The sequence below is a fragment of the Syngnathus acus genome, chromosome 21, assembly GCF_901709675.1.
Source record: "Syngnathus acus chromosome 21, fSynAcu1.2, whole genome shotgun sequence".
In the NCBI taxonomy this organism is placed as follows: Eukaryota; Metazoa; Chordata; class Actinopteri; order Syngnathiformes; family Syngnathidae; genus Syngnathus; species Syngnathus acus.
This window is the reverse complement of record NC_051105.1, coordinates 2041943-2066045: the sequence shown is the minus strand read 5'-3', so window position 1 is coordinate 2066045 and position 24103 is coordinate 2041943. Positions and strand designations below refer to the sequence as shown.

The 24103-nt window shown below is 47.9% G+C and overlaps 3 protein-coding genes across 11 annotated transcripts; 2 read left to right on the top strand and 1 right to left on the bottom strand.

Annotated features, from left to right (window-relative positions):
* Positions 1 to 29: 29 nt before the first annotated feature.
* On the bottom strand, positions 30 to 5334 carry cenpj (centromere protein J). 3 transcript variants are annotated; one of them, XM_037240040.1, is made up of 17 exons: positions 5043 to 5334; positions 4611 to 4842; positions 4363 to 4471; positions 4147 to 4240; positions 3503 to 4048; positions 2790 to 3426; positions 2584 to 2716; positions 2348 to 2513; positions 2083 to 2214; positions 1890 to 1994; positions 1723 to 1810; positions 1520 to 1650; positions 1346 to 1432; positions 1102 to 1242; positions 942 to 1026; positions 738 to 858; positions 30 to 459 (listed from the first exon to the last, which is right to left on the bottom strand). In XM_037240040.1, the coding sequence occupies exons 1-17, from the start codon at positions 5316 to 5318 to the stop codon at positions 267 to 269; spliced, it is 3276 nt and encodes a 1091-aa protein (XP_037095935.1). In that variant the 5' UTR covers positions 5319 to 5334; the 3' UTR covers positions 30 to 266. The 3 variants fall into 3 exon arrangements, with proteins under 3 accessions (XP_037095935.1, XP_037095936.1, XP_037095937.1); XM_037240041.1 differs by having other exon boundaries at positions 1729 to 1810; XM_037240042.1 differs by having other exon boundaries at positions 4363 to 4456.
* Positions 5335 to 6227: 893 nt separating this feature from the next.
* ttf2 (transcription termination factor, RNA polymerase II) lies at positions 6228 to 12337 on the top strand. Of its 2 annotated transcripts, none has more exons than XM_037240039.1 (21): positions 6228 to 6335; positions 6414 to 6519; positions 6600 to 6686; positions 7057 to 7126; positions 7226 to 8002; positions 8116 to 8344; positions 8452 to 8682; positions 8759 to 8905; positions 8989 to 9139; positions 9221 to 9320; positions 9379 to 9569; positions 9765 to 9918; positions 9985 to 10076; positions 10186 to 10271; positions 10341 to 10483; positions 10556 to 10723; positions 11034 to 11092; positions 11231 to 11384; positions 11513 to 11595; positions 11717 to 11791; positions 11851 to 12337. In XM_037240039.1, the coding sequence occupies exons 1-21, from the start codon at positions 6308 to 6310 to the stop codon at positions 11993 to 11995; spliced, it is 3276 nt and encodes a 1091-aa protein (XP_037095934.1). In that variant the 5' UTR covers positions 6228 to 6307; the 3' UTR covers positions 11996 to 12337. The 2 variants fall into 2 exon arrangements, with proteins under 2 accessions (XP_037095934.1, XP_037095932.1); XM_037240037.1 differs by having other exon boundaries at positions 9221 to 9323.
* A 131-nt stretch (positions 12338 to 12468) lies between these two features.
* On the top strand, positions 12469 to 23503 carry mphosph8 (M-phase phosphoprotein 8). 6 transcript variants are annotated; one of them, XM_037240035.1, is made up of 14 exons: positions 12472 to 12702; positions 13164 to 13322; positions 13468 to 14325; positions 14422 to 14512; positions 14588 to 14824; positions 14940 to 15062; positions 15716 to 15804; positions 21765 to 21905; positions 21978 to 22064; positions 22133 to 22287; positions 22355 to 22506; positions 22602 to 22726; positions 22806 to 22889; positions 23175 to 23503. In XM_037240035.1, exons 1-14 carry the CDS (start codon positions 12601 to 12603, stop codon positions 23214 to 23216), a joined length of 2445 nt encoding a protein of 814 aa, XP_037095930.1. In that variant the 5' UTR covers positions 12472 to 12600; the 3' UTR covers positions 23217 to 23503. The 6 variants fall into 6 exon arrangements, 5 of the variants coding, with proteins under 5 accessions (XP_037095927.1, XP_037095926.1, XP_037095930.1 ...); XR_005096154.1 differs by lacking the exons at positions 21765 to 21905; positions 21978 to 22064; positions 22133 to 22287; ... (2 more) ...; positions 22806 to 22889; positions 23175 to 23503 and adding exons at positions 17151 to 19257; positions 19561 to 20945; positions 21022 to 21561 and having other exon boundaries at positions 12469 to 12702; XM_037240032.1 differs by lacking the exons at positions 21765 to 21905; positions 21978 to 22064; positions 22133 to 22287; ... (2 more) ...; positions 22806 to 22889; positions 23175 to 23503 and adding exons at positions 17151 to 17259; positions 17290 to 19257; positions 19561 to 21561 and having other exon boundaries at positions 12469 to 12702.
* Positions 23504 to 24103: the final 600 nt, after the last annotated feature.

The window sequence follows — 24103 nt, the reverse complement described above, 5'->3', positions numbered from 1 at the left end:
TTTTGTACACATCAAGTAAGCAAGCAGGATTCATTTATGGTAATTGTTTAAAACAAAGAGAAATACAAATGTACAAATACAAAAATAATGGCTTTGCTTTTTGGCAATTTTAGAGTCACACATTTTAGAAGTCAGCATAGTGCTGAGGGAACATTTTTTCTTATCACCATAGCTGTAACGCTTCGAGGTGGGTTTCCAAACCGGAGGTAATAAATAGAAAGCTTCCTTGCGACTGGTTTTGATCGAGATCAATACGCGTGGCAGGTTTAGCGCCGCTCGTCCGTCAACACGTTTCCGTGCTTGTCTTTGACGCGTAGTCGTCCTCCGGGATATCGCGTCTCCTGCCGTCCGTCGGCGTAGACGGTCTTGACCGTGCCGTCGGGGTACTCTCGCCTTTTGTAGTCAGCCGTGTGCACCTCCTTCTGTCCCGTGTTGAAATGGATCTCCTTGGTGCCGTCCCTGTTGACCACCGAGACGTCATAAGTGGCCAAAGTGCACGCTTTGCCTAGTTTTCACTTTGATCTAAATATATGTAGAATTTTACAGGAAGAGTAGCAATTAGACATGAATACATTTTCAATGCACATAGAAAAAAATACAATTTGATGGAAATAAAGTATCACTTCCACAATAATCAAGTCTTTTAAAAGGAATTATAATAGGTAAAGTCAAAGTTTTACAGCGTCTAATGTTGTCATTTTTATATGTTTTCTGATCAATCAGTAATTTTGTGGTACGTTTTGAGTTGTACGACTGTTCCGTCCATCATGACACTCTCCTCACTGCCGTCTGGGAAGAGAATTTTCACTGTCTGGTCTGCAAATGTGATTTCCTTACGGCCGTCTGGGAAGTGTTTCTCTGCAAACCCAAAATGGATGCCACCTTGAACATAATCGAGCTAGAAAACCATATACAGTATTATTTTCTGATGACGGGCTGACCTGTCTGGTTGTTGGGGAAGTGCAGGACCTCCAAGCCGTCAGGATATGTGACGTGTGTCGTCCTGGTGTTAGCGTAGTAGTACAACTGGGGACCGGAGGACAACTTGTTCAGGAGCTCAAACTAGATGTCAGTCAGGTGTCCCAAGTGGGCTGCACTCACCACCCTGTGGTCAGCCATCACTTCTTTGGTGTCACCATTGAAGAAAGTCACTTTGACTGTCACGCCGTCACATGACACCTCCTTTGTGGTCCCATTGGGGTACACGATGACACGATCGCCACCAGCTAGGACCTTCTCCACCTGAAACACAGCCAGTCATAAATGATTGCTGCTTTTTCTCTTTGTTGTAAAGACGACTCGAATTGTTGTGAATCCATAGTGTGTCAGTCAGGTTTTGTCTTACCTTGCCGTCCGGATGAGTGATAACTTCCTGAACAGATTCACAGAACAGATTCTCACTTCTCTCTTCTTCATTTGACTCGCTTACAATCTGAATGAATCACAAAGTATCATTATCGTTATTAGCTTGAACTTTACAAATCAAAAAACCCGAGACTTTCAGAGTGCCATCTCTTACGGGCGAGGAGCTCTCAGAATGTTGTTCGTTTGGAGATTTCTCTTTGGCAGTCATTTGCTTTTCCTCTGACATTTCTTCATGTGACGAGGAGGTGGAGGATTCGGCTGGCTTTTTCAAGCTGCTCTTCATTCCTGTTGGGGTACAATATCGTCAGGGCCACCATTACGCTTTATGGTCAGAACATTCGAGTCTTTTCAAGGCACCTTTACCCGCATGTTCAGTGACGTTGCCTCTGGGGGGCGCTGCAGTGCTGCCGTGTGAAGGGCTGACACTCCGAGAGTCCAGGGGATCCTGAAGGAGGGGAAATAAAACGTATTTTGCACGATTCAGGTGCTTCATAGTAACTTTTCCTAATGGACATAGTACTCACGGCAAATGTGACTCCTTTGCTAACTGAAGGCGCACGTTTGACGTTTTTTCCAGCGTCTACGGAGTTCTTCAAGGCGCTCAGACGAAGTTTTTCCAGCATGCGCACCTCAAGAGATAAGATTGAGAAGCACTTTTAAAAGACAGAATCAAGCCTAAGATTTGGAAAAGCTTTTTGAGGGTGGTCTGGCATTAACCTCGTCTTTCAGCTCGTTGTTCTCCTGTCGGAGCGATTCGATCTGCTGGCGGAGGCGATGATGAGTGGCTGACCAGCGACTGTCCTTCTTCCTCAGGTCCTCCTGGAGGGAACTGAGCTGCTGCTTCAGAGCCTCAAGGTACAAAATGACATGACGTTCAATTCCATTTTTTCGGAACAACACACAACTCCGAAGGCACCAGTTGACTTTTTTTTATTGGCTCACCAACACCTTTGCATCCAAGAATGGTTAAATTCATGTGTACCTGTATTTCCTCACGTTCCTTTTTGTCGGGCACTGCTCGGGCGGCTGAAGCGTGTTTCTCAAAAAGTTTGCGTTCTCGCAGGAGCTTGCCGCTTTCTTCCCTCTTGTACTCCTCAAATTGAGCCAACTGCTCAGCTCGCTGCTGCTCCCACGCCAGCCGCTCCTTCCTGGAAAACCCAAAGTGTTAATAGAGCCACAAGGATAGGGGGACGTGGTCATCGCTTAGGATCCCACAACCTGAGTTTGTCCCGGTTCCTCTCGTTCTCCTGTTGGAGCTTGGCCAGCGCCGCGTTCTCCTTCTTGAACCGCTCAATTTCGATCTCCAGCTCCACCAGTCGCTCCCTCAACTGTGTGGACTGTATCTGCGGCCCTTTGATAGCAAAGACACACACTTTTATTGTCCATTTTCTGTTGTGCTTTTTCTCAATGCGCGAGCTGCTCACCTTCCTTGTTGTCTGCCTTTTGAGGTGGCGAAGGTGAGATAACTTCAGGCGGAGGAAGCAATGCATTTTGAGTTTTTGGCTTGAGCGCAGGGAACAGTTTCATCATGAGTTTTGGAGGAGGAGGCAGAGTAGTGGCAGCTTGTGACTCCGGATGGGTCGGTTCCGTGGGAACGGGTTCGACGCCGACCGCTGTGTCGTCCATTTCGTTCCACGTGTTGTCGTCGTCAAAAATTACTTGGCCTGCTGCCGCGTCTTTGTCGTCCTCCAGCGTGGAGCAGTCGCTTTCGTTGTCATCGTTGTTGCCGATACTGCTGAGCGTGTCTTCGCTCTCGTCGTCGTTGTCATCCTGGTAAGAGCGCTTGTCGTATGGCAGCTCCGACGGGGCGGGGAAATCATTGCAGCGGGAGGAACCGGACGGCGTGACTGCCCTTTCGGGCTCTTTAAGATCAGTGTTGGCCTTTGATGAAGAGTCCTCCACCTCCATTTCATCGTTGTCATGGCTCGTCACGACGTTAATTTCGGGGCTGCGCTTTTGCTCTCTGGCCGCTGGTGACTTGATGGGTGTGGATGAGAGTCGTCTGTGGTGAAGCCCAGCCACACCAAGAAGCTTCCGCTTCTCGCGGTCCATCTCCAGAATCTGCGGATCCCAAAAAAACAAACATGACAATTAGACAAGTAGAACTTCGAAAGTCCAAATGCACACCAATTGTCACCTTGCTGACGAAGGAGGAGTTAGATGAGAAGGAGAACTCTTCTGCAGCTTGCTCCAGTAGCTCAAACTCTCCCAGCTCCATGCTCTCCAGATTGCGCTTGCACTCCCAACGGCGCTTTTCCATCAATGACGTATCTGGTGATTCTCGTGGGACGTCGGGCGACTCCGCCTGCACGCCAGCCTGCTTTGTTGCAGGGCGACTGTCCTCCGCCACCTTGTTTCTTCTCACCTCCCCGCCTGTGTTTTGTCTCTGGTGGCATTCCAACAATTTGGTCCGCGTTTCTTTAATCTCGACCCTTCGGTCCCTTTCTTCTCTCGGGCGGTTGTCTGTGTTCAAAGTGGCGGTTTTGCGTTGGACGGGAAGCCGCTGGACGGTCGCTTTCTCACAGTTGTTGTGGGCATCGACTCTGGCCTGGCTTGACTGTTTGCGAGCCTTGTTTGAGTCCTTTTTGGGAAGAGAGCCCTTGTTGGTAAATCGAGACAAGCCCTCACCTCGCCTCAGAAAAGTCCTTTTAGGGGGCGCCGCCGACAGGCCTCCTTCTGGATTCTGTCAAAATAACGAGACATATTTCCACTTCCATCACAATGTTCCACTTTGTGGTATCTGACAGACGATGTTTGTCTCAATAGGAACACTTGTCTGACCTGCGGTTGCTGGGTATAATTCAACCTCTGCTTCTCCAACTTCAGCTGCTCCTCCAACAACTCCTCAAACGTCTGCTTGCCTGTCTGGATCGGCCTAGAGACAGACACAAATGGACACATACAGACAAAGATATACCGACACAAATGCACACAGCAAATAGACAAGCAGAGACACACGTTCTGAAAAAGAACAAAAGAAAACCACTATCATCTTACCTGTCTAGTGGCATGTGATGATCTTTTCTTTCGCTGTTCTGCGTGTTGTGGCTATTTGTGCTTGGTTTGGGAAGGTCATCATCATGCTTTGGGTCTGCGGGACACAAAACTACACTCTGGGTTACTTCCGTCACTTTTTGTACAGTGAAGCCTTCGTTACTGTGAGGGTTACATCTCAGACAGATAAGTGAAAATCTCAGAACACGTCCACAAAGGTTGCAAACAGAATGAATAGAAAAACCTCTCACCTTCTTCGTTGTGCCTTTCGATGCCATTTTGACCGCTTTGGAGCCGCGCGCGTGCTTCTCCCTCTTGGCGGTGGTTCTTTTGGAGTCCCCGGTGTTGACTAGAGTGGTTGGGCTCAGGACTGGAGCCTGAAACTCCCAGAGCCCTCTGCTGCTGCTCTTCTTGAAGGCGAAGGAGCTGGTCCAGCTGGTCCACTTTGAGCTGCTCCTGCAAGTGCTGCTGCCATCTCCTCAGCTGCAGGAGTAAATGCAGATCTTATTCAAGGTTTATTTGGCAACTGTGTAAAAACTTCATTTAAGTTTTGAACAATCTTGAAACAGGTCAATCAAAGTTTTAGCCTCGGGTAGTACCATTCTGACAATTTGTATGTGTATGCACAGATAAAACCCTCTTCCACAACCTTCAATGAATTGTGCACTTAATATTATGACTACCTGGTCCAGCTTCATCATAACGGAAACCTGCGAGCGGTTGGACGTCTCCTCCGGCCTGTCAGCCTCCATGTCTCCCCCGGGCACGCCCAGGCAGCTGCTGTCCACCGAAGCGGTCATTGGGGCAAAGTCTTCCGGCTCTGAGGACATTGCAGTACCTGGGGAGTCGTATCGTAGAGACCCGGGGTCCAGAATCACACCAGCCCTGGTGCTGCTCGGTATCCAGCGGGCCAAAAAGTCTGAGGACGAGCCTGGACGCCCAGCGATGGGAGAGGACATGATGTCGCCACCCCGTTCTTGGCTCTCCTTAATTCAGGATACGAGCAACAGTTGTTGACGACAGGTAAAGACTAGAGCTAACCGCACTTTGTTTTCACATGACCTCCATGTCGAGAGGATCGTATTATTGGTACCGATTGTGCAGGTCCTGGGCGGATTAGATCCACACCGATCCAACTAAACGTGAATCATAATCGCTATTAGGAGAATGGCAAAAAGAAAAGGCAACAGGGAGAAAGATAGAGACCAGCAGCGCCTTGCACGCTAAAAAATACATCAAAACTTGAAAGTGGATCAAAACACACACGTACACGGGTGAGCGTTACCTTCAACGCAGACGAGTGAGGCGCCGGCGTGAAATAATTGAGCTTTTAAAAATTCACTACTAGAAAGGGAAACTTTACGAACTTGCCGCCATGTCAAAACAAAGACCGCGAGAGTGACGTAGACTGTAAGAGCGAAGAGCGGCAGATTTCTTCAGGACTAATGCAAAGTCGCGAGCGCCATCAGCTGGCTCAAAGGGGAAGCGCACCATTAAGGAATCACTGTATTCAAAATAATTTATTCTACATAATGTCGGGTATATTGTATCGTTTGGGGTGCAGCTAATGAGGTAATATACAGCACTTTGATAAGATAACCAGACAAAAGAGTTATTTTGCTTTAAAAAAAAAAAAAAAAAAAACTTGGAAGCTGTCAGCGCCTCTGTACACTCCCTTTTTCACAATAAGAGAATAGGTTCTAGAAATATCTTTATTCAACGAAAGAAAGTCATGGAATATATTTGAAATCACATTAACACTCATTTAAAACTGGGATTTTCTAATCCTGTAAATGTTACGACAAACGTAGCTGAAATTAAGAGGATTACTTTTATACTGAAACGCGTACATTGAAACTCCCTTTTGGCGAACACCGATTGGTTGATACAAAAAATAATAAAAAATTGAGAACCTCATTTCGAACCGTGTTGGAATAGATAGTCAATTATGGAGAAAGTTACGTGTGATGTCCACGGTAAAGTACACATTAAACGGTTCGGGCTTCTTGTTACGTTCTTATTTAACCCACAATTATTCTTGTGTTGTCTTTCAGGTGGCGTATGTTTGCTGAAGACAGGGGTGAAAGATGGACCAAGTCAAGGCAAAAGCTTCTACGTGTGTGTGGACAAGCGTGGCTGTAACTTCAGCAAAGTGGCCAGGTCTGTTTAGTGTGTCTCTACAGTTTGTGAGTTTATTTGGACAACGAGTTGAAGTTGACAGCATCCTCCTTCCCCTTCAGTATCTCGGCCTCCCACTGCCTCCTGCACGAGGACTCCATGGTCGAGCTGCAAGCGTTATCTTTTCGCCAGCAGCAGCAGCAGTGCAGGTGGGTGGTAACTATCGAACTTCAAGTTGCGATTAGTGCTTTCTGGCATGTGCAGTATGTGCGGCTCAAAATAAGATAAAAATGGACTTCTACGAACATGAACCCAGTCAGGGAGCATCAACAGCAGTCGCACCAGATCCTGAGAAAGAAAAGATTCCCCTTAAGAGTGGCCTAAATAAGGGCTTTGCTGATATTGTAAAACAGTGAATGTATTGTCTTGTGCCAGCCTAAAAAGGACATTTCAGAGTCTGAACTTTTTCTTTTTTAACCTAAGTAGCCTATGTATATAAATCTTATTTCCTACGCAAATATGTATACGTATGAGTTTTTGCAGACTCATATACGACATTGTATTTTCTTTATTCCTCAGGTTGTTCTACAGGTGTGTGGAAGGTAGAAAATCTGGGCAGCAATGGTGTGGACATGTACCTTGGACTGTGGTAAGACCCTATTTGACATTTACTCCAATGCGCAGAAAAGGTTAAAAAAAAAAAAAACTACTACAGATAATGTTGTCAATGTCCATCATTATTTTACAGCCGGAGAACGAAGAGAATAAGTGTGAAAAAACGGCACAAGCTGCTTCTCTGCCACTTGTGCGAAACCCCTTTAAAGTTCCAGAAAAAGTGGGCCAAGAATCGAAGTGGACGCAAATAGAAAGTAAGAGCAAAGACGAAATGGCAAAGAAAAGTCCAGGAGATGAAGGGCAAGATAGGCCAATCACAGATGGCGACACATACAGGGCCAAACATCTTCCAGTGGGGATGAAGGTGAAGACAAAGTCTGTCGATAAAACATCTCCTCCAAGCACTTCGAAGCCCAAAAGCGACATGGCCAACCCCGGCGTCACTACATCTGTGCCCAAAAGCGACATGGCCACTTCCGAAGACTGTGCAACAAGAGAAATCTCCACTTCTGTGCCCAAAAGTGATACGGCCATCAAAAGCAACATGGGTGCCTCCGTAAGTTCCGTATCGGAGTCAAGTGCCTCCAAATCTGTGCTCAAAAAGGTGATGGTTGCCTCTGGAGGTTTGTCCAAAGCAAGTGCTTCCGTGCCTGCGCCAAAAAACAAAACGGTTGCTTCAGGAGGGTCGGACGACGCACCATGGAGACACCGTCAAAGCAACCAGTTCCAAGATGACGACGAAGAGGACGAAGACGTGGTGCTGGTGTCCGTAAAACCCCCTCAAAAGACCGCCATCCAGAAGCCACTGACCTCCTACTCTGGCTTTCAGCCAGCCTCCAATGTGAAAGCTCCACTGAGGGACCCCCGGGGGATGCACAGGATGCTGTCCACTCAGCTCCAGCAGAAAAAGGTGAGCCAGAACAGTGTTGCCTCGGTTATTTTGAAAAAGTAACTTCATTACTTTTCTGACTGTTGTATAATGGCACTAACTATCTTGGCTATCGGTCGTACGATGCGCTCAAGGCCACCCTGGCAGCGGTGAACGTGGCGGCGCTGCCAGACAAAGGCGAGCGTCTGAGGACTCAGGTTCAAGAGCTGGAGGCGGCGCTGGAGTCTCTCAACCTCAGTCCCGCAGACGAGAGGCCAACCAGCAGCCAGGGTGAGAACGCCCCCAGCCGCCCGGGCGCCACCATCCTCATTCCAGCACTTCCCGCCCAAAGACAGCAACTTCAGCCAAGGCAGATGTCTGAAGGTAAATGGCTTCACCGAGGATGTTATCAATTTGAATGTTGTTTTTTTTCTAAAGCATGACGATAGCCACAAAAATATTCTCAATATTCATTCATGTGGTCATTGTAGCACACCAGGCCTTCTACGGCGGCCGTATGACGGACAACCGTCTGCTGGCGGTGAAGAACGCCACAAGCGAGGCCATTGACCATCTGCACAGGTCGCTAGAGTCCTGCCCGGCCCCCGACGCCGAGGCTCCGGACCCTAAGGGGCTCAAGGTTCCGCTGCTGGCCCACCAGAGGAGCGGTTTAGCCTGGCTGCTCTGGAGGGAAGAGCAAAATCCGTGTGGAGGCATTTTGGGTAAAGTGCGCCACTCCAAAGCTTTTCATCTTCAACTGAAATTTGTTTTTGACACGCGTCGCATTTGTCGCCTCAGCCGACGACATGGGCCTGGGGAAAACGCTCACCATGATCGCGCTCGTATTGGCGCAGAAGATCAACGCAAAGGCTGAAGACGGAGAAGACAAGAAAAAGGAGGAGGAGGAGGAGGAGGAGAAGCATGAGAGCTGGCTGTCAAAAACTGGTATCATTTGCAGCAAATAGCCTGGAACTGGAATTCAAAGTAAATTATTCAAAAAAAATCATAATAAATTGGACTTCATCCAGATTGCCGAGCGGTGCCGTCCAAAAGCACCCTGGTCATCTGCCCGGCCTCGCTGGTCCACCACTGGAAGAAGGAGATTGAGCGACACGTAAAGGGGAGCCGGCTCAGCGTGTACTTGTACCACGGGTCCGACCGCAAGAAGAACGCCCGAATGTGAGCTCAAGCACATGCTCGCTAACGCTAAGGCCGGTGCAGTTTGACTCACAAATGGTGCCATCCGTCCGTGTCCGTCAGGCTGGCTCAACACGACGTGGTGGTGACCACGTACGCCTTGGTGTCCCGAGAAACGCCCAGCCAGAAGGAGGTGGACAAACCCAACCAGGAGGCCAACAATGCGGTGGGTAGGAAGTACAGTTGAGCAAGCTAACTTTTTAGGCGATATACTTCCTCAGGCGGCGGTGGCGAACGGCAGCCCCCTCATACGTGTGGCGTGGGCGCGGGTGATCTTGGATGAGGCGCACAACATCAAGAACCCCAAGGTACAGCAGTCCATGGCCGTGTGCCAGCTGACGGCGGCCGCCCGCTGGGCCATGACCGGAACGCCCATCCAGAACAACCTGCTGGACATGTACTCGCTGCTCAAGTAAGACCAGCCTTTGTGATTACCTCCCCCAAGCACAAGTTCAGCTCATGTTTCAGCTGGATCCGATCAACAATATATATATTTTGTTGACTTCCAATCAAATCCGATTAGCGATGTTCTTATTGGCTTGGAAGCCGTTAACTGTGGTACCCGGTGAAATTCCATCTTTTGAAATTGTTTTACTACCCTACAAAGGTTCCTGCGCTGTTCTCCGTTTGACGAGTTCAAACTGTGGAAGGCGCAGGTGGATAACGGCTCCAAGCGCGGCAGGGAGCGACTCAACATCCTGACCAGGACTCTGCTGCTGCGACGCACCAAAGACCAGCGGGATTCTTCTGGAGAACCGCTGGTAGGGAATCTTGATGGATTGTCACGCAGGCCTGTGACTAAAACAATGTGAATATTTGGCCAACAGGTGGCGCTTCCCGACCGGACCTGTAAGGTGCATCAACTGCAACTGTCGGAGGACGAGCAAGCCGTCTATGACGTGGTCTTTGCCCAGTCCAGGTGACAAAACAATACTTCTGTTTCAGGAACCGCCATTTTGCTCTGAGGAGACCATTTTAGGTTTCCTTTGTCTAGTTCTAGCATACTTGAGCTGCTCTTTTGGTTCTAGATCTACTCTGCAGAACTACTTGAAGAGGCACGAAGGGAGCGACATGAAGGGAAAGCACGTCTCTGCTTCCAATCCCTTTAACAAGGGTAAGGCGTCAACTGAGTTTAAAAACGAAAAGAATAAGATGAAGACATCTCCCCATTGCTCCCCTTCAGTGTCGCAGGAGTTTGCCTCGTCCCAGACCGACTCGCCTGTGTCCTCGTCCCAACAACCTCCGCAGACGACCAGCACCGCCCACATCTTATCCCTGCTGCTGCGTCTGCGACAGTGCTGCTGCCACCTGTCACTGCTCCAAAAGGTACAGACACACACGTGTGTGCACACACACACACACGCGCTGCCCATCTTCACTTCCCTCCATCTGACTCAGACTCTGGACGCTTCGGAGCTGCAAGGCGACGATGTGGTCCTGTCCCTGGAGGAGCAGCTCAACGCTCTGTCCCTCACGTCCACGTCAGATGCCGGCGAGGACACGGTGGGCCTGAACGGGACACGTTTCCCTTCACGGCTCTTTGAGGAGCGCAGCAGGAGCACCAAGGTGGGCATGAGGGTGGCATTGCTGCAACAGATGCAATGCGACATCCTGACAGTGCGCATGCATCATCAATTGGATCATTTTGTACCCAAGAAAGGTGACACCAAATTAGGCGGCAAGAAACAAACGACACGGCGGCCATTTTGATTCTAAGCATCCATTTTGGCTTCTATTTTGTGAGAAGGTTTGGGGAGTGTCATGGAGTGACCTGAAATTGGATGGACGTGTCTGTCATAAAAAGATGAACAGAAAAAGTCTCACATTGAATTTTATTTCCAAACGAACAATCACTTAAAAAAAATAATTCTTGCAGATTTCTGCCCTTGTCTCAGAGTTGGAGGCCATTCGAGCTAAAGGTGACAACCAAAAAAGGTAACCGGGAATAAAAAATCAGCAAGTATGGTGCTAGCTCAGCCCCAAAATGTGTATCACAAACATTGATGGGGACTAGCCCGAGCACAACCTTTGTGTTCTCCTCTGTATGACTTACAAAACGCTCTGTTGAGGCAGTGTGATCGTGTCCCAGTGGACCAGTATGCTCCAAATCGTGGCCGTCCATCTGCAGCAGATGGGCCTGCGCTACGGCGTCATCAATGGAGCCGTCAACCCTAAACGCCGCGTGGACCTGGTGGAGGAATTCAACAGCAACCCCAAGGGACATCAGGTGACTTTTCGCAGAAGCACCTGCAGCTAAAGCCGAACCGTGGCGGGGTTTTTTACTTTCTGGACCTCTGCTGCTCGCAATTTCCGTCATTAATTTTCCAAACGTCTCTTTCTATCTTCTTCTGGAAGGTGATGCTGGTGTCTCTCTGTGCCGGAGGAGTCGGCCTCAATTTGGTGGGCGGGAATCATCTCTTCCTTATGGACATGCACTGGTGAGCGATCTGCAAAGCGGCGGGGATATTTCCGGAAATAGTTTCTTGGAGTGAATTTGAGGATTTTTTCCCTGATACTTTGGTATGTTTTGCTGAAAAGTCTTTTTGTGGTGTTTGACAGGAACCCAGCCCTAGAGGACCAAGCCTGCGACCGAATCTACCGCGTGGGACAGAAGAGAGATGTCACCATCCACAGGTAAACTGGACACTGACGCTTGAACCTCAAGCTTCTACAGGACTGGTTTTTGCGTGCAGATTTGAGTGCAAGGGCACAGTGGAGCAGAAGATTGCCACGCTGCAGGCCAAAAAGAAGCAACTGGCCCAGAGCGTGCTGTCCGGAACAGGCGACGCTGGCACCAAGCTTTCCCTTGCAGATCTCAAGATTATATTTGGCATTTGAAGTCTTACAAAAAACTTGTTTTTTTATTTGCCTGTGAATGTTTTTATGTGTGGCAGTTCAGTGTTTTTCAATATTATCAGAGCCAAGGTACTTTTGCGTTTCCAAGGAACCCAATTTGTGTTGATTTTTTTTTTTTTTTGGCTAGCAAATATATTTTAACTTCTTACATACGCTTTTGTGTTTGAGTTGATACGTTACAATACTGGGCTATTTTTTCAGTATCGAAATAATGACATGCCCAATATGATGCCATCCATCTTGGTGGGGGCGACAGCCCCCCGTGGCCCGCCCATTGTTACGGGTCTGTTTTGCCTTTGAGTCATTAAAAAGAAAATGTGTATTGTTCAAGATTTGTAATTGAATACCTCTGAATATACGAGTTTTAAGCCTTGAGAATTTTTCCACGCGGTAATTTTCGAAGGTCTCCGCATGTGAACCAGACGGTCCGTGAAGGCATCACAGTTGGGGGTGTGTGCTTGATCCCCTATTGGCTAGCAGTAGCCGCTAGCCAGTTCCCGCTGTCAGGTCCATCGTTTCTTCCTTCTCCATCGCCTCGCCTCATTGAGGTCGGATTCCACCAAAAGAAAGCTTGGGCGAGCGTGACGATGGAGGGCCATGTTATGAAAATGGAGCCGGTGGACAGCGAGCAGGACGAAGAGGAGAACGTGTACGAAGTGGAGAGAATCATCGATATGCGTGTGGAGGAGGTAAGGCTCGCAAACGAGGCTAGCAGGCTAGCCTAGCGTTTAAGGCTAACAGGCTAACCATAGCCTTGATGTTAAGGGGTGCTAACTTAGCGGCTTGTCTCACGTCTGTTTGCTGTTGATGTACACGGAGGCGGCTTTGTGGAGCCGTTCTCGCCACGCTAGCAACAACGCGCTGTCCATTTTTGTTCCATTAGATGTCGCACCAATGGACATGAAATGTTAAAATGATGATAATGTGTTATTACCTAACGTTGTTTAAATCCTATCATGACAATAAGGAGTCAGAACCACACTACATTATATTTATTATTTGTGAAGACTTTTCTTTTGTGTTTATAGTAGTGATTTTGTATTATAACAGTTTTTATTATAGTTTTTATAGTGTTTATTATATAAACAATACTAAGTCCTGAAAATGTCTTAGGCAGCATGTAAGCATTGCCATAAATATGTTTTTCCAGGGTGAGGTGCTGTACCGTGTACGCTGGAAAGGTTACTGCTCAGATGACGACACCTGGGAGCCGGAAGGCCACCTGGAGGACTGTCGAGAGGTCCTGCTGGCGTACAAGAAGGCTGCCACAGAAGACAAGCAGGAACCCGAAGACAGGAAGCCCATTCTAGTGAGGCCACCTCACATATTTATTTTTGCCTGGCAGATATACTTGGAGATATAGTCTTAATATTGTCCTCTGTCCTTTTATAAAAACACGTTAACTGTCATACAAGTGCAAAAAATTGAAGCAAGACCTCCTTCTTTCCCCCAAGACGCTGCCCACCAAGAGTGACGTGTTTGATGCTGACTCTGAGAGTGAGAGCGACAAGGACCGGCCTCCTAACGACATGCTTGTCGTCAAGAAGAAAAAGAAGAAGAAGAAGACTCGGGAGCAGGAGGAGGAGGAGGAGGAACTTCCTCGCAAGAAGAAGAAGAAAAAGAAGGACAAGTGGCGAGATGAGGTCAAGCCTCTGCCCGCTCCAGAGACGGACGAGGAAGAGGAGAAGACAACCGAGATGAAGAAACGTCTGATTGAGTCAGACAATGAAGATGAGGCGCTGCCCAAGAAGGCCAAGAAGGAGAAGAGCAAAGATGGCAAGCACAGGAAGGACAGAGGTGGCGAGGAGTCCAAGAAGAAAAAAAACAGGAAGGAGTACAGCGTCATGTCTTCGGACGAGGACCTCAGTGAAGGCCTGTCAGACTCGTCTGCCAAGAAGGACAGGCTTCGCCTGGACGAACACCGCTCCAAGCCCAAACAGAAGCCTGACGTCAAACTTAAGGCCACTAAAGACCTGACGCAGGACAAGAAGAGCAAGCTGAAGGAGAGCAGCCTCCTCAAGCTCAAGACGCTGACCGCCTCCAGAGTCCGCGAGGATGCCGGGCCACCCTCATCCGACTCCAGCGATAGTTCGAGTCTGCACCGCAAGGGCAAGAGCAAAAGCCAGGAGTCCGTCCTGGCCGCCAAGGCAGCCGCCGCCCCCGCCGCCACCAAGCCCCGGGAGGACGAGGCGGCCAGGGAGGATCCCAAAGGCTCCACCAACCTTTTTGAGACCTTCCTTCTCAACTGCGAGGCCAAGGACCGAGCCCCCCGCAGGACACCGGCGGAAAAGACCGCCAGTAAGCCATCCAAGGTATTTCCACATTCATTTTTTTATGTATTTCTGAATTCAAAGGCCCGGCGCCTTTGTGTAACTGTGTTCCACAATTAATAGAAAGTTCCCTTTCAGATCCTTGGAAAGATTGAGAAAATCAAACCTGTCAAAGAGTCTCCTACACTGAAAGAAGCCGAAAGGTCGGAAAAGTCCAAGCTGCCTGAAGGTAGAGTCCCCGATTGTTTTTTTTTATCACAAGTTTCTCTCGAATAACGTCAAGCCTGGTCTTCCGTACGCCCAGCTGTCCCCAGAGCAGGCCAGGGGTACGGCTTCAGCCTGGACAGCGACGAGCTGGAAGGAGAGAACAAGTCGAGAACCGGAGACGGAAAGCCAGAGGACAACCAGACTCGGCCTGGCTGGGACAGGAAGGGACCACCCGAAGATAAGAAAAGGAAACGGGAGGACAGCGAGCCCAGACATTTCAATGTGTCTGATGACCACGTGGACCAGCAATCAACGGAGGGCCCTGACAAATCTGGTGAGTTTACCCAATTTGACTGACCAATCAAAAACTGTCTGATCAATAATGGATTGTTGTCCGGAAGATGAAATAGGTTTTTGATTTGAGTGTCTTTTCCCACTCCTACAAACAGACAAAGGCCCGGCCACGTTGAGTTTGGGCATGGATCTCAACCTTGACTGGATGACTCTGGACGATTTCCAGAAACATCTAAATGGAGATGACGAGATCCTGTCAGGCCCTCCGTTATCACAGAGTGAGTTTTCTTTTTTCCCCACACTAGCCTGCTTTTAGCATATTAGCATTTTATCAGTTCTCATTTTGAATCGCACCAGACTACAGAGTAAAATTCCTCCTGTCGGTACTATATCTAGCTGTACATCAGCATATCAACATTAGCATGTTAGCATTCTAGCTCTCCCGCGGCACTGTAGCACGTATTCATACCGGGTCCGGCAAAATGATCTGACACATATGTAGCATTAATAAAATGCAAATAAATTAAAGAAACAAAAAAGTTTTTTTTTTTTTTAATTTTCGAAAAGTACATATAATGCCATTTTGTTTCGTTTCATTTTCGTTTCGTTTTCTTGTGATTTTGTTTCTGCCATTCCCCATCAAATGATCCGCCGAGTTATGGACAACTTTCACGAACGCCTTCGACAGTGTGTGGACAATAACGGCTCTCATTTGACTGATTTCATTTTTAAAACCAAATGAAACAAAATGGCATTATATGTACTTTTATAAAATAAAAATTTGTTTTTTGTTTCTTTACTTTATTTGTATTTTTTTTTTTTTTTAACCCAAAAATGTGTCAGATCATTTTGCCGGACCCTGTAGAAGCAGCATACAGCATTTTAGCTGTTAGCATTGTGAAAATATTTTTCAATATCTCTTCCCTCGCAGGCGAGTTGCGGGATGCCGTGAAAAGCGGTGACTACGTGGCGGTGAAATTGGCGCTCAATTCCAAAGAGGAGTACAACTTGGATCAGGAGGTAAGATTGATCCACAAAGTAAAAACAAGCACATTTGAGCGCCATTGTGCTGTTAAATGTAGGAGTGAATCATTTGAATGTTTTCTATTTGCCTCACATTTGTGTATTTCTGCTGATCATTTACCCCTTATTTTGATCAACTGATTAGCTAAAAATTGCTCAAATAAATGAGATCAATCGGTTGAACATTACGTTTGAGCAAACCGCCAGCCGCGAGTGTTTTCCTGCATTAGTGGAACACGAGTCAGCACTTTGCACCTTGGTTGCCCTGCCGTGTGTGTATGAGTGTGTCCATGCTTAGCATTTTGTCCTGTCAAATACGACATTAACAAGGTTCATTGCGCTTTGATTGCAAAGGGACCTCTGGGGTGTATTTTTTTTTTTTTTTTTTTTCGCACTGGGGACTTCTCAAGATCAGGTCCGATTGTGACTTGTAAGGGCAAAACGGCAATTCCTACAGGCTTAGGGCAAATCTGTCACTTTTCTGCCGACACCATCCAAGGACCTTCTTGATGTGAAAGTTTCAGGTAAGAGCCTTTTTCTTTTTTTTTTTTCTTGATAAAGTAGTAATGTAATCCATGTATAGTTGTTTTCAGAATAATAGCAAAAAAAAGGGTGTAACGCTTCAACACTTTTTATTAAAAAAAAACATCCTACTATGACTCTGTAGACAACTGTATGAAATATTTTTGGAGTGTATGACCATTAAAACAAAATAAAATCGACTGCAACAGTCAGCTTTTAAGCATATTTATAGCTGCTAATGCTCTTTCTTTCTCACATTATTACATCCTCTGGTTGTCTCTAGGAGCTCTTGACGTTGTCCTGTGTTTTCAGGTGACCAAGATGTCCAAGGAAGACTCAAGAAAGTGGACAAGAAGCAGGTACACACCAGACAAGAACACATCATAATCATGTAGCACATGCGCCCATCACCCTTCATGTCCTCAGAATTCTAGCTTTTGACACATTTAGAGGGTCAAATCAAACACCCAAATGTTTTATTCTGTCCATTTCATGGTCAACATGCCATCACGCCATTGACAAGCTTATTTATCCTGCTTGATCCAATAAAGCCATTAACTTGTCCTTTGAATGGGTGACGTGGTCTTTGTACTGGCAATTCTTAGACCTGTGTCGTTTTGTCTTTGAGACTTTTTTTGCTCACCTTGAGCAGAGAGCCTGGTTGAATGAGCGTTTGGGTGTTTGCGGGGCATTGCCAAGGTGCTGGTGCGTCACACGGCCGCGGGGACATGTGCATATGATTGTTGACGTGGTAGCGACCGCTTCAAAGGGAGCTCTTGATTTTGGAGACTGGTCTTATACGTCTACTTGCTCTCTTGCAGGCTTGCACCACAACGGGCGAGAAGAAGTCATTTGATGAGAGGAGTCCGAGGGATGGGATTTTTATGTCGCACTTTTTAAACGGGCCGCAAGAGAGCAGTGCTCCCGCCACAGATGAAAACCCCCAAAACGGTGCATTGGCATCAGAACACGGTTCGGGTCAAGGAACAGAAACTGCAGAAAAGTCTGAGGACCCAAAAGTCAACAATGTGAGCGTTGATGTTCCGAACCAAATGGCAGATGGGAGGGACCGCGACCAAGCGGAAGCAAATGTCCAAGCCGAGACCAACAATTTAGCGTCTGTTTCATCCGAGGAGATGACCAAAGACAACGGCAGAGCGACAAAATGCTGCCGGAGGAAACGTGCCGAAGCCAAACTGCCTACCCGGTCCAGTCAACGGACGTGCAGGAAGGTGGTCCATACGGAATCCAGCACCGAAGAGGAAAAGGAACCGTGTCAAAAGCATTTTTGCTTCTACTGCCAAATGCCATTCAGCCACTTGGAGAAGCACTTGGAGAAGAAACACGCCGAGGAAACCGACGTGGCCCACGCGATTCACTTCCCGAGAGGTTCCAAAGTCAGACAAACCATGCTAGACCAAATCCGTGACAACGGCGATTATGAGCAACGAGCCAAAGCTCTGCGGAAATGGGAAGACAAGGAAGTGGCCAAGCAGATCGAGGTGCAGAGTCCGAAAATATGTGTCCGGGACTTTCTCCCTTGCCAGCACTGCTTCACCTTTTACCGCAAAACCGACCTGTGGCGTCACGAGCGCTCCTGCAAAGCCAGGAAGGGCGACGACAAATCTTTTGAAATCCCAACCGCTGAAAGCGTAGGACAGAGCGCCACCTCACAGCTGCTGCCTCGGTCGGAGTTTTTGACGGACGGCTGCAGAGAGATCATCCGCACCATGCACCAGGACGACATCGCTCGGCACATTATGCACGACCCGCTCATTTGCAAATACGGCAGTGCCTTGTTGGCCAAGTATGGCCACGACAAGTCTCAGTTTGCCTACATTGGACAGAAGATGCGACAACTGGGCCGCTTCATGATCGCCGTTCACCAGCTAGATGGCGGCGTGCGCTACCTGCACCAAATGTGCCTTCCGTCCAGGTTCGAACTGGCAGTAGAGGGCGCCAAAAAAGCCAGCGGTTTTGATCCCAGCTGCAGTCGCTTCAAAACCTTTTCCCTGGTGTCCAAAATCGGCTACTCCTTGAAACGGGCCGCCGAGATTGTCTTTGGCGAAAGTCGCATGACCGAAGACCGGCTGACGGAGGGCGAGGTGAGGGCCTTCATACACATGGTAGATACCAAATGGAGCGATCGCTTCTCTCGCAGATCCTTAACGTCCTCATCCTCCAAAGCGGAGGTTCCGGTGGCCACGGTAGATGTGTCCGGCGTGATGGACGACCTCATCAAACTCCACCGGTTCATTGCCGATGAGGGAAACGAAGCTATGCGGGAGCTGAGGCACAATCCCAGCGTGGCACACTGGAAGAAGCTAAGCGAGGCCACGCTAGCCAACGTTTGCCTTTTCAACAGAACGCGTGTGGGCAACATCGGACGGCTCCTCTTGCAAACGTACGCCGGCAAAAAACTCTGGGGGGCTTTTGTGCCCTTGGCCGATCAAATCAAGAAATGCACCAAACTGGAGCTTGAGATATGCGGACACTTCACTCGTGTGGAACTGGAAGGTCAATTTGGCAGGAACACGCTAGTGCTGCTCACCAAAAAGATGACTTTGGCACTGGACTTGCTAGTGGAAAATCGCCAAAGCGCAGGCGTGTCCAGAAACAACCCGTACCTCTTTGCCCGAACCGAAGGCCACTCCTTCATCCGAGGACTGGACTGCTTCCGCAGGGCGGCGGTGGAATGCGGCGTGAAGAACCCCGAAGCGCTCTTGTCGCCCGTGCTCAGGGAACAGATCGCCTGCTGCTGGCAACTAATGAGCCTCGGCCAAGGCGAGCTGGATCGGGTTGCCGAGCTGCTGGGGAAGAGCAGCCAGGAGTGCTACGCCTTGTTCAAAAACGCAGCGCAGTTGGAGGAGGCCAGTAAACACTTGATCCGCTTGGACTGCACGCGAGCGTCAGTCGCGGCCAGCAATGGTGAGCATCTTTAATTTGGTATTCTCTAAGTGAGCAATTTGAGATGAGTCCATTGTGTTCAGTGACTGAGAGATGGCAAGAACCTGTTGATCATTGCATAGGTCCATTGTGTAAAAATAATCAAAGCAAATAATTCATAGTTAAATAAATAAATAATCAAAATAAAGCCGTTTAGGAAAATGTTGACAAGCCTTTCTCACTACTGTGCACAACTGGGGGGGGGGGTCTTTAGGGAGTTTCTGTTCCAGAGATTCTGATTTTTCTACTTCAGGTTTTCACAACAAACTGGTGTCTTATTTTTAGGAGTGTCGCCCAAAGCCGTCTTGAAGAGGCGCCCGTGGAGCGAACGTGAGCAGGCTGCCGTCAAACATCACATGAGTGATTTTATAAGGAGGATGAAAGTTCCCGGCAAGAAGGACTGTAACGCCTGCATCGCCGCCGAACCAGATCTGGCTGGCAGATCTTGGACCGACGTAAAGAATTATGTGCACAACAGCATCCAGACGGTGCGTAGACGTAGTAACCAGCAAAAGGAGCATGGGACCGGCAGAGCTGTGAAGCCAAAGAAACTGGTAGGCGCTGTCCAAAGGACGCATTTGAATGATGCGCCGGCGGGTGCGAGCTTGCCGTCGCCTCTTCCAGACCACCCGAGACCGAGTACAAACTGTTGCGTGGCCATGCCGCCGCAAGACCCGAGTCCATACACCCCAGAGATACCTTTAAGCTACATGTCCTTGTGTTCTCCTAACGCAAACCCGATCCACGGCAGTCACCCTCTGATGTCCACATTCGCGCCGCTGAACTCCACCGATACTCAAGTGGTCCCCACGTTCACTCCGCTCAGCACAACCAGTGCGCTCATGTCGCCCGTTTATGCGTCGGACACCGACAGTATCCATCCGTTGGCTCCTCCTTATCCGTCAAATAACTCAAATATGCCTCCTCCAGTCTACACTGAGGCTCTGAACTCCCCAATGCTTCCCAGTTTCAGTGTTCCCAGCACCTCCATGCTTCCCATATTCACCACGCTAAACACCCCGAGTCCGCCTGTGGTCCCGGCCTTTTCCTCTGCCTTCCCGTCGACCTTTAGCGACCAAAGCGGGACAATGGTGTCTTCCTTCACTGCCCTTAATCACTCCACCGCGCCTTCCTACCCGGTCAGTCAGCCGAGGACTTCCACGAGTGCCCAGGTGGTCCCGACGGTCCACAGAGGCAGTAGCGTTCACGAGGAGGCTGCCCCAACATCTCCGGTTCACCAAAAAACCCCACCCAAACAAACGCCGTCTACCACTAAACCCCAAAAGAGGCACAAAAGGTTATGGAGCATCGAGGAGCAGGCGGCCGTCCGGCGCCAGTTTGGAGACTTTTGCAAACTGGTTAAGGTGCCGGGCAAAAAGGACTGCGACGCGTGCCTGGCCGCCGAGCCGGCTTTGATTAGCCGTACCTGGCGAGAAGTCAAGTATTTTGTCCACAATAACATTCAATCCATGAAGAGACGTGGCCTAGTGGCGGCTCTGCCGAAACTAACGGAAGAACCCAAACAGGCACTCGAGACTCCAGCGTCCAACGCGGAGTGGGACGGTCCAGTGTATCTGTCCCTTTAAATAGCACTACCTACACGTCTGGATATGTTACAGCAAGCATTTAGAAACTGGATCGAGCGGTCCAAACACTACAGTTGGCATCAGGTGCAATAGATGCAGCCACAAAGGGAAATCACAGTACTTTGGAAAAGCTCACAATCAGGACTTGTTTTCTTCCTAGCTCTGTGGCCCGGTACTTAACGGATCTGGTGGATGGCGACAACTCATTTAGTCGATTGGACCTTTGTGCATCAATACCAAGAAAATGGCTCCAACCTAAAGCATTACTATTGTTACTTTGAGTGTGTTTGCATTTACACTAAATGTTGTCATGATTTTCCATGTTTGTTGCGTTTGACAAATGTTCATTTCGACACTTTTCTCTATGGTTCATGTTGTAGCCCCCAGTAAGAGTAGCACTGTGTTCCCATGTTCAGGTCAATGATCTTATTTATAATTTTGTCTGTGTATGAAGCGTAACCTTGTACAGCAATTGTGTCGAACACATTTAGAAAAAAAAATCACTTATTAGCTTCCAGCGCTGTCCTCGCATTTTAATGTTCTTCCAGCGTTGTTGGTAGTATCCACCCCCCCCAAAAAAAAAAACTTGTAACTGTTTCAATTTTTTTATATAAGTTACCACGTTGGCCCCAGTTAATGCCTTTTATGATGTGAGGAACTTAGAATCTGTGCTTGTACAATAAAACGTTTGTTGTCTTAACAGTCCCCCACATTTTTGTTTTGCCATCACATTTTGTGATGGTGCAGTCATCACGTAGTACGAATACAACATTTTGCGTCGTATTTCATATTTTCTGGTACTGGTCTCTGATTATAATTTGAACAGTTTTGGAACTACTGAATGTGGACATTATATTTTCAAATTGTCGATTTTGTTGTCATGATATGGTATTGTGATCCCAGGACGTCAGCGGAATGTCACTAAGCATGCTGGCGGCAGCGGGCGGTCAAGACGACATCCTTCGTTTGCTGATCAGGAAGGGCGTCCGAGTGAACGGTCGACAGCATAACGGCACCACCGCCTTGATGCACGCCGCCGAAAAGGTGACAAAAGCGGAATTTCACATTATCTGTCGATTACAGTGCTAGGCGTTCAACCCTTTTCTGCTTTTTCAGAATTTTGTGACAACCGTCGCCATCCTACTGGAGGCGGGCTCATACGTCAACGCGCAAACGAAAATAGGAGAAACGGCATTGATGAAGGTGAAGATCCATTTTGTTTGACACAATCGATGGTTTCGACCAATGGCTTTACGTTGCCTGCCCACCAGGCTTGCAAGCGAGGCAACGCAGACATCGTACGCCTCTTGCTGGAGAAAGGCGCCGACTGCAGCTTCCAGTCCAAGCACAAGACCACCGCCTTGTACTTAGCCAAGCAGAACAACTACCTGGCCGTGTGCGACCTTATCAACAGCCACACCAGCATGTCAGTCTATTTATGGATCTAGTGAAGCAGCATGTGGCGTGCGTACTAAAAAGACAACTCTTAACAGGCTGGCCAGCATGGCCGAGGAGACGGCCCGGGTGTACTTTGAGAACCGGCTAATTCTATTGGAGCCCGTGTTCCCGCTGGCTTGTCACCGCCTGTGCGAATGGCCTGAATTCTCCACTGAGTTCACCTACAAGCCTCAGCCACCAGCAGAAAGTAAAAATAATACCATTGGTCACTTGTTGCTCGGCAAAGAAATTGAGGCGCGGGGATTAACATGCTAACTGTAGCTTTGTGTCCTTCCTCTGCAGGTACGGGCATCCTCCTCTTCATCTTCCATGCCAACTTCCGCAACGAGATTACAGCCCGTCTAGGCGGCCCATGCGGCGTCCAGGCCGTGGTGCTCAATGACAAGTTCCAGCTGCCCGTCTTCCTGGTATGTTTAGCGTTGGTGCCACAGTCAGACATTTTGTGTCTTGCCATTGACTTGAGGCCATTTTGTTGTGTTGAAACAGGACAGTCATTTCATCTACTCCTTCAGTCCTGTGGCGGGAAACAACAAACTTTTCATCAGACTGGCCGAGGCGCCCTCAGCTAAGGTGACTGGATGTTTGCATGTTGGCTTTCAACCTAGCTTAGAAGACTTTAGCACTATTAGTGTCGAGCCACTGAGATTCAAAATTTTCAGGAATTGACATTTTGGTTTCATGCAGGTTCTGAGCATTTTAACTGTTAACATACGACCTAGCTCAGTTAGCACAATAGCGTCCGTCCTGTCAACATATTGTTAGCGTTCTAGCATGCCACCTTGCACTGAAGGATTTATTAGTGTTGCACCTCTCTCCTTTCATACCTTGTGATTGTGTCTGTTTGCCTTTTCCCAGGTGAAACTCCTCATATGCGCCTACAGAGTCCAACTCCAGTGACGCATTATGTATTACGTCCCCCAAGGGGAAGTTTTTTTTTTATTATTTTTATCCTGATGATATCCAGCTCATCATTCAAGTCTAAAAGCAAATGCTCATTATTTTTTAATAATCAAAATGTTGCGTCATCATATTTTTTCATAAACTATACAAAATAAAATGGTGCCTCTCCTGCTCTAATTTTTACAATGAAATGGTGTTACTCCACTTTATGAATGACATGTTGTAGTGTTCTAGTTAGGTTTTGTACATATTTACATCATGTAAATAAATGTGTTGGCTCATCAGTTCTGCCTTTAACAATGTCATATTATTATATGATGATTGATTATATTATTATATGGTGTGTGTGGGCGTCTTCAATTTAAGTTTTTGTCTGTTTGTTTTGGTTTTGACCACTCTCTTTTGAAAATAGAAATTTGTTTTTGGACAAGATGAGTGAAAACAAAAACAAATGAAACTAATTATTTTACTTATTTAAGCTCTGTTATCGTTGCTGTTTTTTTTAAGTCCCTTACTTGCAGCGGTGGCATTGGCTTGGCATAATTCATGCATTACCCAAAGGCATCATCATACATTCAGTCTTGATTTGTTCTGTTGAACAGAATGTTTGAGCTAAAAATCATGCGAGGTGGGAGCACAAAAGCCTCCTTGAGCAAAGTCTGCACTCCCTGCTGCCTTCGATGACGCCATGGAAATGTGCACACGATCGACACTCTTCAGACGCGGTCACATGAACGCACCTGGTTCGGCCATGTTTTTTTTTTTTTTTTACATGAACGCCTCCCTCGTGATTCATTTACGTTTGTACTTAAATGTCGCCTCACAAAAAAAAAAAAACTTATTTCAGCCTCCATTCTGTCGTTTTTTTAATTCCCAGAATGGAG

Coding starts and splice junctions, on each gene's coding strand:
- cenpj (XM_037240040.1), bottom strand. CDS start 5,318: ATGTCCTCTCCCATCGCTGGGCGTCCAGGCTCGTCCTCAGACTTTTTG. Junction 2,717..2,789: donor AAAGGCAGACAACAAGGAAG/GTGAGCAGCTCG, acceptor TTGCTATCAAAG/GGCCGCAGATACAGTCCACA. Junction 2,215..2,347: donor AGGAACGTGAGGAAATACAG/GTACACATGAAT, acceptor TTGTACCTTGAG/GCTCTGAAGCAGCAGCTCAG.
- ttf2 (XM_037240037.1), top strand. CDS start 6,308: ATGGAGAAAGTTACGTGTGATGTCCACG. Junction 6,687..7,056: donor CAGCAGCAGCAGCAGTGCAG/GTGGGTGGTAAC, acceptor TTTATTCCTCAG/GTTGTTCTACAGGTGTGTGG. Junction 10,484..10,555: donor ACCTGTCACTGCTCCAAAAG/GTACAGACACAC, acceptor CATCTGACTCAG/ACTCTGGACGCTTCGGAGCT.
- mphosph8 (XM_037240031.1), top strand. CDS start 12,601: ATGGAGGGCCATGTTATGAAAATGGAGCCGGTGGACAGCGAGCAGGAC. Junction 14,513..14,587: donor AAAGTCCAAGCTGCCTGAAG/GTAGAGTCCCCG, acceptor CCGTACGCCCAG/CTGTCCCCAGAGCAGGCCAG. Junction 19,258..19,560: donor GTCAGTCGCGGCCAGCAATG/GTGAGCATCTTT, acceptor TCTTATTTTTAG/GAGTGTCGCCCAAAGCCGTC.